This window comes from Sycon ciliatum, chromosome 6 (assembly GCF_964019385.1).
Source record: "Sycon ciliatum chromosome 6, ocSycCili1.1, whole genome shotgun sequence".
NCBI classification, from domain to species: domain Eukaryota; kingdom Metazoa; phylum Porifera; class Calcarea; order Leucosolenida; family Sycettidae; genus Sycon; species Sycon ciliatum.
In genome coordinates this window covers 9844782-9856679 of record NC_088648.1, presented here as the reverse complement: position 1 = coordinate 9856679, position 11898 = coordinate 9844782, and the positions used below count along the sequence as shown (strand labels likewise).

The following is an 11898-nucleotide window of genomic DNA, read 5'->3' as shown; positions in this document are numbered from 1 at the left end:
GTTGTCAGGTGGGGGGGGGGGGGGGGGATGCTAAGGTCATGTAACTCATGTTGTTGGATAGCCACATGGTAAGCCTATGGGACTATGACCAGCCGCTTGCACAGTAGCACTACGTTGCACGTACGATGATCTTCCTGCCTCTGCGCACATGCATAATGGGGTGTCACACTTGATGTATCGTGTGTAAGAAATATCGGAAATAAGAATAGAAAGTCGTTTTTCAAACACCACGCTATAACCGATACCTACTGTACAAGATGTGTGTAGACAGGACACCAGCTCCACAATACGAGCATGAAAGTAGGAGATGGTGGAGCGCTCTGGTGCTACTTTACGGTACATGTAGTTATGAGCAAGTTACAAGCTAGCACTAAGACATACCAGTAACAATGTAAGTGAGCATTTCATCAAGTGTATAAGTTTGTACACACACGTGAGAGGAATCAAAAGTGTTTCTGCTGTAACTCTGAGTTGCACGGTTATAAGTTTGTACAATTATCTATAAGTGACTGGAATTTGAATTTGACTGGGATTTCGAAAAAAAAGTAACTTGACAAAAATAATTATATTTCCTCCTTGGCCTCCTTGGCCTAATAAAAATATTCCATTGCTGTATATGTATTCATAAAGTTCAAAAGAAATGTTTCATGTATCTGCATGACTATAAGTAGCAATTCTGCAACGGGCATAGTAACCTGGTGTGGTCCTCTACAATTAGCTGTCTCTACTGTCTAACCTACTAGACTATTTCATTTCCGTATATTTAGTGGGGTAGTGATCAAGCATAACATAACGTAGCTAACATTTGGCAAATGTGACTAAGGAAGAATGGATTTGATGAATAGCATAGCCAGTCAGTAAGATCGAGAACACACAACGGAGAGAGAGAGAGGGGGGAGAGAGAGGGGGGAGAGAGAGGGGGGAGAGAAGAGAGAGAGAGAGAGAGAGAGAGAGAGAGAGAGAGAGAGAGAGAGAGAGAGAGAGAGAGAGAGAGAGAGAGCAAGAGAGAGAGAACAGTACCAGTGCGTGCTGCGTGAAGTGCTTGACACCTCAATCTGTGATGGAGCAAACAGAGATACGAAGACGATCACATAATAGTATACACCAGAGCTAGAATGGATTGGACGCATGCACATGCACATGCACACACCACACAAACACACACACACACACACACACACACACACACACACACACACACACACACACACACACATACACCCTGAATCCACACTCATGCACACAAATCTAAAAAAAACTCTGGCGTTTTAAGATGCGACTAGCACTCCGGAAAATATGCTATATAGTAGTACATGCGCTCCAATTTTCCAGTCGTCAGAAACTTTGACTTTTCTCCAATTTGATTCATCCATAACGGATACCTCAACAGTATACTTTCTATCACAGCTGGGACAATATCTGATGAGAAACACAGCATCGCAGCCAAACAACAGACGTACGTTGCAATGACTTATTTTGAATTCAGGTAGTGCAAGAAATGAATGCAACCTACCGTTTACACATGGGCCCGTCGTGGCAGAAGCTGGTTCATCTTGTCGACCTTGTCGGGATAGTTACCCCAGAGTTTGATGATCAACACTAGCTTGATGTAGCCGGCCTTTTCCTCGCTGCTTAGAATGTTGACCAATGCTTCGTTGTGAGCGCGTGTTCCATATAGTTTCTCAATCCTCTTCAAGTCTTCTATCTGCTGCAGATCGGCGAAGAACCCGGCCTCTTGCGCCATTTTACGAAATGTTCCTGCTGGTAATTTGCCCAACCAAGGCGAAATATCGGTTAGAAACTCACGCTGTTGGAATGGGTCGCTGTACGACTTCTCATCCTCGTCTAATCAAGATATACATGGGATAAAAACACACACATGAACATACAAAAAATGATTTATGACCAGCCGTATACGTTAGGTTAACACAGCCAGGTTCTAGAGTGTCGATGTGCATCACTCCAGTCTGGACCTGTACATCATCAGTGGTTGATCTAAGTACGCTTATACCATGGCAATGGCTAACCTGGCAAGGATTCTTGGCATCTACATCACTGTTGTGCTACATGCATGTGGCTCCATTTCAGTATGCCATGTATACTTTTATACACACCAAACACTGTATTTAACATACATATACCCAATCTACGGACAGAACTGTTTCATCCTTTCTGGACTTGTCAGCATACACATACACATACTGTATAAGCATAATGTATGGTGTACAGATGAACGGAATTCCGTAGAATCTCGTAGAATCCCGTAGCCTCTGTTGGGTGTTGAATGTGAAGAACCCTATTGTGTTTACTGCTATTTCCACTGTAGGAGATCCTGGTGCTGCTGTTGCAGCTGCTACTGTTGATACTGCTGCAGCTGAAATTGCCACTGCTAGTGCTACTGCTGCTGATGCTGGTGAAGGTGTTACTGGTGATGATGCTGAAGGTGCTACTGCTGCTGATGCTGCAGCTGAAGCTTACACTGCTTGTGCTGATACTGGTGAAGGTGCTACTGCTGCTGATGCTGATGCTGCTGCAGCTAACAGTGCTGCTGGTGCTTGGGGAGAGGAAGATAGTTATTTTTGCTTTAATCCCTGGAAGAGTCCATGAGGAGAAGGGAACGAAAACGTTTGGTTCTAAATTTCCTAGTGTTCATTTGGACCGGTGTGGATTGCGTGGATGCATGTACTGCATTGAAGAACAACCAGCTTCATTTAACACGAGAGAGGGGTAGCGGCCTCGGTGATAATCGTATAAGAAAGCTAGTTGCTCCCAAACTGAAATAGTGAGTGGTGAGTCAGTCAAGGGTCAAGTCATGTCGACGGGAATAGTGCGAGTTGCAGTGTGAGAGCAACCAACTTCCTTACAGCTTTATTTAATGTAAACATTATTAAAAGATTGCGCAGGTGTGCTTAGCCGTTCCCCTGTCATGATCGGCAGAGATAAAACACCAGTTCACACAACAAGTTGACAACAACCTGCATCAAGCAGTGGAGTCGCCTTGGTTACGTATGCCCATTGCAGCTGATGCTGCACTTGATGGGTTGCCAAGGGAAGCCGTGGCAATAAAAACAAAAAAAGTACTCAGGAGTCAGTACCACTCTTAGGGAACATGACTTCAATAGGAACACTGGTTAAAAAAACAATGTACAAGGACATCACCTCCTCATCAAAGTCTACACATACACGCGCATACAGTGACAAGAGGGTATTGCAAAACAATTCAACCAGCTCAGGGGCACTGACTCTGAAGATATTTTCGCCGGGTTGAACAACACAATCAGTATATTTGGACGTCACCGAGAATGTTCAAATACAAAGGGAATTTAGGCCACCAGCCTCATGCTCATTTTCTCCGAAATTCGCCCGCAATCGAACGGCTCCTACACTCCCAGAGAAAAAGGTTGACTCCAGAACTACTTCAAACTACGTTTACTCAAAATTCGCTACATACACATGGTTTAAACTCTGCCGTGCCCTTGCTGGAGAAAATATATTCACCACCCGGCATCTTTGAGATACACATGAATCACGGTGTCCAAAAGCAACCAACCTCTTGCGTCGCCTTTCTCCTCTCCACCGATGAACGGTTCAATCGAGCTCACAAACGCATGCCGGTCGGCAATCTGATCGAATGTCTTTTCACTGCAGTGCAGAGTGGTACCGATAACAAAACAGCACAAAACAGAACGAAACAAAAACTAGAAACAGGTCCACGTTCTAGGTAGGGCCGTAACAGAAGAGCCTCCCTCAGTGGACAGTAGAGCCTCTCCCTCCAGTGGACACTATAGAGTGCCTGCCCCCCCCCCCCCCCAGTGGACAGTAGAGCACCCCCCCCCCCCGTGGACAGTAAAGTGCCCTGCCCCCCCCCCCAGTGGACAGTAGAGCACCCCCCCCCCCCCCCCAGTGGACAGTATCCCCCCCCCCCCCCCCGTGGACAGTAGAGCCTTGAAATGCAATGCAGCATTTTGTGATCAAAAAGACCCCCTAACTAAATGTTCAGGCAGCGTGTTGTCAGTGTTTCCATTACCCTGAACACTTCGTTAATGAAAGCGGTTGATTGGTCAGCTCCAAGGCAACGTATTTGACCTCTTTATAAACCTGCGAGGAAAGCCTTCACTAACCCAATGGCACCAAGCGACATGAATTCAGCGTCGTGAACACCGCTTTCACCAGCGCTGTGATGACCGCATCCTGGAGCACCGTGACCACCGCTTCTACTGTCCACACTGGCACAGGCTTCTGCTGCAAGGAAACAGACGGCGTGCCATTGGAGTGGCCAAGAGACATGCACACGCACCCGCACACACGCACACACACGCACACACACACACACACGCACGCACACACACACACACACACACACGCACGCACACACACACACACACACACACACACACACACACATGCAGATGCAATGTATACATGTACACACAAAGGTGGGCACGCACACACGGTTTGTTGCAGAAGTTTATTGTCGCCACTGAAACAAACATGGTTCATTTCGTACTCGGACGGACCCCTCACTCCTCCAAAATGAACACAGTTTGCAATGCTGGACACCACAAATCAAGTGCATGTATACGTAGTGCATTGTAGAGCAAGTTATGATTTTCGACCTCGCACCCTCCTACTCCTCTTCCACGAACGATGTTCGCTTCAGGGCGACAAAATATGACAGCGACCCCATAGCAATTCTATGACAATGTAATGTCAGTTGTCCAGGGCCCAAAACAGAGTCAGAACTGCAGTGTTGGCTGGGATCAAACACCAGCTTGCGGTGAGAAGAGGCTCAAATTTTACATTCTATCCACAGCAGATATGGTCCTGTGCTCATGCAGTGTGCAATACCTGAACGGGAATAGCTACCTCAAAACGAAAATAGAACAGCGTACCGGTTTCCTTGCGACTAAAGGTTCACACGAATGCGGACATCATGCAAAACATCATTTGGAAGTAGCAGATCTGTTTGAATTGTGCATCCAACTAACCTGAAGGAAGAGAGGTCGATCTCGGGTCAAACAGCCTTCCACATGCATCCTGCAGGTATTGCAAGAGACCAAGTACACGCAAGCACATGCCCACGCCCACACACGCACACACACACACCCGCACTCACGCTCACACACCCACACACACACCCGCACATGCCCACCCACACCCGCACGCACACACCCGCACGCGCATGCACACACACACACACATGCACACACAAATACATGTAAATACACACGAGCAAAAGCACACATGCATGCAAACACGCACACGCACAAGCCATAATCGCCGAAGTCAGAGTAGGCTCAAAATGGTTATCTCCTCATCCACATGACGGGAATACGTGGCAAGTTTTAAGAAAATAGAGACATGGTGCAACTTTGTGTGTGAAGAACTCTCCTCCTAAACAGAAATAACACAGAATTACAACAAGGCTTGGTGGAACTTGTCTTTTGTTTGTGCCCCCCCCCCCCCCACAAAAACATATGAACTAAAGCTAGCGGCAGGCGCTACTAACGTAACGTCTTTTGCACAGCTGCGGGAATTCAATCAGGTCAAGTCTCTCACCTGGTCAAGGCCCAGCCAGAATATGGCCTGCTCACGAATCATCTGTATATCCGGCTCTGAACGTGTACACAGTGGGTAGTCTTCAGCCACTAGGGTGGAAGCGTCCAAGGCGTGCGCACAGCTTGGTGCGCAGCACGTAGATAAGCCATGCTGTAAACACTCCTCGTCCGATGTTTCTCCGCAGGGGCATGGCAATGTGCTGATCACTTCGACCTGCAGGCCCCACTTCTGTAGCACTGTGAGCACGATTGCCCGGACTTCATCCAGCGTAGACTTTCCGCTGCCGCCGTGTCGGCCCTTGCACTCGACGTACACTTGTAAGCCGTAGCGTGTATAGTGCAGGTGCAGCCACGGCCAATCTCTGTTCCAGCGAAGGCGGACGCTGCACCGTGACAGCTTGGCAGCCGAGCGCTTGTGTGACTTCAGCAGCACCTCCACCACGCATTGCCAGTACAGGAACACGGGAAAATGCATCAACTCATCGCGGTATGAGTGCTTCAAGGACACGTAGGCACAGGAACCAGGCGGCTGTGGGTCCGTGCCCATGTCCCGGACGACTACAGGTACAATAAACTCGTGCTCATCCTGCACAATTACCAGGACTGAGAGCCATTCTAGGATTTCAAAAATGAGCTTGAACCCATCACTGCTTGCTCTGACTGCTTGCCACGCCTTAGCATGGTCGCAGTAAGACTGACCCTCGAACATCTTGTTGAGAGCTTTGCGTGCCAGGGACTCCGTCATGAACCCAGACTTATAGCGCCGCGCTTCGTGCACTGTGATGTCTCGGTCAAGCTTCATGTAGACAAAGGCATTGACACAGTCCAGGATGAACTGGGGCTCCAGGATGACTGTGTCTTTCAGCTTGAAAGTTGGGAAGTACGCCAGGTGGCCTGCTTCGTGGCAGTACTTCAGCAGCAGCTGTATTTGCCGGTCACTGCAGTCATGTGGAACAGCCTTGACTTGCTTCGCTATGAACTTTGCCTCCTTGAAGGAAATCCAAGGCCACGTGACCTCCTGCTTGAGCGTGTGCATGGATATGCAAAATCGGAGCCATGGAACAGGGATGTTACGTTGGCTCTTCTGGCAGCGGTCGATGATGGCCTCTCTCAATCGCTGCAGCTCATCTGCTTGTGCTGCACTTCCAGCGGATCTGGTGTTGTCGATTTCAAAGTACGATGTTTCGTTCCAGACAATGTTCTTATACCGTGAACCTTCTATATTCTCTTGAAGTAATTCACTAGGATCAGGCAAATCGGTTTTGTTCCGCTTGTCACTCTGACACCCCACTACAAACACATCATCTGCAGCACTCTGGTCTGTGCTGCTGTCAGCTTTCGCATTCAGCAGCAGCATGTCGAGCCAGCCGAGCAGCTGGTCTAGGCGAGTCGCATTGGCCGGTAGAGTGGCCCGCTCGATACATTCTTCCCGGCTGACCTGTAATTCATCGAGCTTGGGAAGGGTCTCTAGAAGGTCCAGAGAAGAGTTGTATGTGGCAATAAAGGTTGTGTTTCTGGCCATGAAGAGGGGCTGCACGGATTGGTAGACTTGCTGCCCTCCAAGGTCGCGGAATGTGATGACGGTATAATCGGGCGTGTTGGCCCGGTCAGAGATGTACTTTACCCGGTCTGCGTTGAGAAATCCTGTGATGGTCTCGTGGATTTCCTCGCGTATTGCTGGCCCGTCGCTGCTGCTGCTGCTGCTACTGCTACTGCTGGCCTCCATAGGTCCTGGACGGGTCCCAGCCACAGGATCCTCTCCTGCTGGGGCTCTCTCTCTGTCATCTTGTGTTGTCTCTTTGTCTTGGGGATGATTCGAAGTGGATGGTGTGCGTATCATGGTGATGACGTAGAGTCGACTCAGAGCATCTTGCATGTCTGGGCATTCGATGAATCGACAGTCATCAGAGATGTTTGTAGTTGCGTAGGACGTGCGCATGCCGGGCGTGCTGAGTTCATTCTCATCGTGCATCTTCTCAAGCAACGCCTTCAGCAAGCTGGTCTTTCCAACGCGCGCCGCACCAAGTATTGCCACGTGCAGGAAATGGATGACGGTCGTACCGCCCAACCTGGCTGCCTCCTGCTCTGCTGCTTCGAGGTCACTGATACTTGGCAGAACAGCAGTATCTCCTGGGCACAACGATAAGCACAGCACACATCAAAAAATGTTGTGTAACTGCAGGTGACATTTACAGTTTGTTGTTTCTTTTGTATTGCTAGCAAGAAATCATACAGTACAGGCAACAGGAATGCAAAACAAGTGAGAGTGCATCTTCACTGCATGCACTCGTATTATGAGAAAGCCCGCTTGACTCGCAAATTTACGGTCACGGGTGTGTCTGAAAGTCATTGCTTCGAGCAGAATAACCACTCCATCACCGGAATATTGGCAGACAGGAGACACCTGTTATGGTGTTGCTACAGTTGAGGCACTGGGTTTCAGAGTCCAGGGGCGTCACACACGGTACCACCAGCACCACCATGCTTGTACCACTTTTCGCCCCGGATGCTGCGCCCAATTCATCCAAAAAACATGCAATAAAAGAGCACTGAAATGTGCCCTGTTCACCTAAAAATCACTATTTACCAATGTTGCAAAGAATAGCAAAGTCACGAACGAATATTCTAACAAATATGCACAGTACGAAAAATATTCTACTATTCTACCCTTACAGACGAGCCCATTTCAGCACACTATACTTCCTTGTTTATTTGAGCCAGCGCGTGCTAACACATGACCACAGCTTTTGTGGAAAAAGTCGAGAAAATCGCGATTCGAATTCCGCGACAACAAAATACGAAGTTGAGTGCGACGCGAGTTGCTGTTCTTGTTCTCCTCGGTAGACTGAACTGTTCTGGATGCAACTCTTTGTTGCAAGTACATGAAAGTTTATTCGTTTGAGTTTGGATTCCATGTTGCACTGAGTCTCCTAAAACGGATCGTCAACGATGTATCGAAGGAAGACGCTAATGTACTTCGGAGCGGAAGAAGACTACATCCTAGCGTTCCATGCGCAGGATGAATTATTTTGTGGACTTGCATCGGAAACAGAAGTCTCAAGTCTCTCAAAACTCTCCCACACGGAGCTAGCTTTACGATCCGACATCACGAATTTCTACTGACTTGAAACTAAGCAAAGCGGACTGATACGATTCGAAACTAACCGGGAACTGCTACAAACTACGAAGAAGAACATAAGTATTTCTTGTGAAGGTGCAAACTACAAACGGCGCGTAAGTCAAACTGGGCATCAGCAGCGGCAAGCGACAATATGTTGATGATGTCGTTTGTTGCTCAATTGCAGTGACTGTTGCACATTCTACGATGCAAGAACACAGTGAGCGTGCTGCGATGAGCGAATTAAGCCTTTGTACAACTACACGTGTCCTTTGCAACTGTACTACAGTGCCGGCACTGTATTGTTACTACTACTAACTGTTTGGCGCGCGCTCACACAGGCCGGATTCGTCAAGTACACGTACGGTAACCGCTGTACTGTAATCTGTAGCAGCGACCCTAGCTCTACTGCCGCTAGCGCAGGGTCCACATGTACTCGAACAAAAACTAGCATGCATGCCAAACATAGAACATGATTATACAGCTCTTCGAACGAACTTTATTACTATTCGACTATTGGTGTGCATCACTGGTCATAACTCGTAACTTTTTGGCGGAAAAGAAGTTTGAGAATTGATTTGTCACTTACCTGCCTGCAGCTGTTTGGCCTCCTTCATAGAGAGTCAGAAAAAAACAGAGGCACAAATCACACATATGTGTTAGACATGCTCTTTCTCTCTCTCTCTCTCTCTCTCTCTCTCTCTCTCTCTCTCTCTCTCTCTCTCTCTCTCTCTCTCTCTCTCTCTCTCTCTCTCTGTCTGTCTGTCTCTGTCAGAGAGAGAGAGAGAGAGAGAGAGAGAGAGAGAGAGAGAGAGAGAGAGAGAGAGAGAGAGAGAGAGAGAGAGAGAGAGAGAGAGAGAGAGAGAGAGAGAGAGAGAGAGAGAGAGAGAGAGAGAGAGAGAGAGAGAGAGAGAGAGAGAGAGAGAGAGAGAGAGAGAGAGAGAGAGAGAGAGAGAGAGAAAGAGAGAGAGACAGAGAGAGAGAAAGAGAGAAAGAGAGAGGCGGAGAAAGAGAGAGAGAGAGAGACAGACAGACAGAGAGAGAGAGAGAGAGAGACAGAGTTTCCCTCAGGAGTTGGTGTTTATTTTGATCAGCTCCTTAGCCAAGTCCTCTGTGAGCTTCAGCGTGTGTCTACCGGATTGGTCCCGCATTCTGGACATGTCGATATGATCTGTAGTTTCTTCGTCGGTGATTTGCTGGTGATAACTCTTCACTAGGCGCTGTACAGTGCGAGCATTCAAATTCCAGCTAGCGATGCGCTTTTTCAGCTTTTCTTTACCTCCCCGCAGAAAACCCATCCTTGCCACCAGACAGCTGGAAGTAGGCAGAAACTGTATTCGCCATCGCTTTGAAGTGTGAACATCCTGACCTGTTTTACGGACTGGACCGGAGGTTGCAGCCTATTATTGCGGTGACGGAAGTGTTCGTCGGTGGCAGCTCCAGTCAAAAAGATTCAAACGAACCGATCACAACTTCTGTGGTGGTTTGTGCTGCCATGTTGGCGGATGCAATGGTGTATTGTTATGTTCGGATGGTGAATCGGTGGTTCCATGCGGTATGACACAGGCAGAACATAAGCGCCGATTGTAACTTGGTGGACCAAGTATAAGCAAATGTCACTTGTGTAGTGAGATAGTGCCTTGCCTTGAAATTTGAGCAAAGTCACAAAAAGAGGCGCAATTTACTGCGCATTCTCCGTATCCTTGTTGAAATCGCACGCACTGGATTAAAAAAAACCCACTCGTTGCGGTCATGACGAGTAGACCCCTCCGAACTCATCAAACACCAGTGTGCTTCGCGTGGTCAGGATGGGATTCTAATAGGGGTGAAACAATTAGTTCGAATATTTGAGTATTCATTCAAAAATTTCAAACGAGCGAGTATTCAAAATTTTGCACTCGATCGTTTTTTGTTTTTTAGTTTTTTAAAGTATTGGCATTCTGTTTTTCAAATACTTCTGTTATACCGATCTTCGACTGTTATGCATGCGTTATGCATGCCTTTGAGTCAGTATTGTATGACTTAGACGATGCGTTCACCACGGCAAGTAACGTTAGTTTGTTATGAGATAATGAAAGTACTGGCGAAAAGCGTTACTTTACACTCTGTACAAGACGTTGGCGACTTTTGTTCTATGTTCACAGATAATTTCTTCCGAATTAGTCAAGAACTCACAAATCTAGCGCTTTTGAATTTTGATAAAATACTCGAAATAATCGGATACTCGATCGAATAGTATGAATTAGTGATCGATTGGTCAAAATAGATACTCGTTTCACCCCTAGATTCTAACACAGTTTCCTCATTCGTCTTGCCGTTTCACGGCTTGCAAATGGTCTCAATTATCACATGCAGTTGGCGTCTGGTTGATCAAATGCAGTGATACCCTACAAAAGCCAGCCGGCACCAAATTTAGCGCTTGGTGCACAGAGTAGGATATAGTTTAGGTCGATTGCTGCATTCATCCCCCCCCCCATTTTTATTGGAGCATATCATGCTGTTCTTCATCATGTTTTGGCTGCTCACTGACAACAGGTACTGGCACCTCCGCGTCGGGCGGAATGTCAGTCCGCTCCGAACTGGACTGGCAACGACTTGATCACTCCTACTGTTTCCTTTTGGAACAGGAATTGCGCCGTCGCAAGAATGCTTTGCAAAAATCCATCCAGGCTCTGCTGGCCAGAGCTTGGCTTCTTTGGTCCATGGATGTTGCTGAGACTTTGCAGAAAAAATCTTCAAGTCCACCAATTCGCGATTCGAATCTGGAGGGGGTCATCCTCAAAACATCGTTGTACAACGTTGCGAAAAGAGGCGCTTGACGATCACCAGCTTTGTTTTTGTCCCACTTGGGCAGCGCTGTGTTCAGCACATCACTGCACGCCTTTCTCAAGACGCATCGAGCGCGTCCTGGAATCTGTACAAAAGTCTAGAGCTCGTACAGAGTCGATCGTTTCTTTCGCAGTGCAATCAATGGCGCTCACACACCAACGGCCCGTGCAACCTCTTTTGGACGACCCCTAATGAAAACTGTACAAGCTCACGCGCCCACAGACTCGTAGTACATGCCTCGTACGGTATGACTCATCATCTCCAGAAAAGTCAACAAAACGAAACATACCGCCATGGCCAGACCAAGCGGAGTTACACACTCTCGTGTTTACGTAATCTTGATCTCATAGACAGCTGTACAAATGTAGGACATGGTGGTGGTAGGTGCACCTC

At 47.7% G+C, this 11898-nt stretch overlaps 1 protein-coding gene across 1 annotated transcript in view; it reads right to left on the bottom strand.

The window, feature by feature from the left end:
• Positions 1 to 301: 301 nt before the first annotated feature.
• LOC135819322 (uncharacterized) overlaps positions 302 to 11898 on the bottom strand; it is an 11817-nt gene continuing 220 nt past the window's right edge. Inside the window, exons 2-8 of the mRNA XM_065332509.1 lie at positions 9266 to 9287; positions 5560 to 7688; positions 4989 to 5037; positions 4122 to 4242; positions 3551 to 3642; positions 1514 to 1845; positions 302 to 1055 (exon numbers count right to left, since the gene is read on the bottom strand). Coding sequence (XP_065188581.1) covers positions 1517 to 1845; positions 3551 to 3642; positions 4122 to 4242; positions 4989 to 5037; positions 5560 to 7530 — 2562 coding nt within the window. The 5' untranslated portion in view covers positions 7531 to 7688; positions 9266 to 9287 and the 3' untranslated portion in view covers positions 302 to 1055; positions 1514 to 1516. The remainder of the gene's footprint in view (positions 1056 to 1513; positions 1846 to 3550; positions 3643 to 4121; positions 4243 to 4988; positions 5038 to 5559; positions 7689 to 9265; positions 9288 to 11898) is intronic.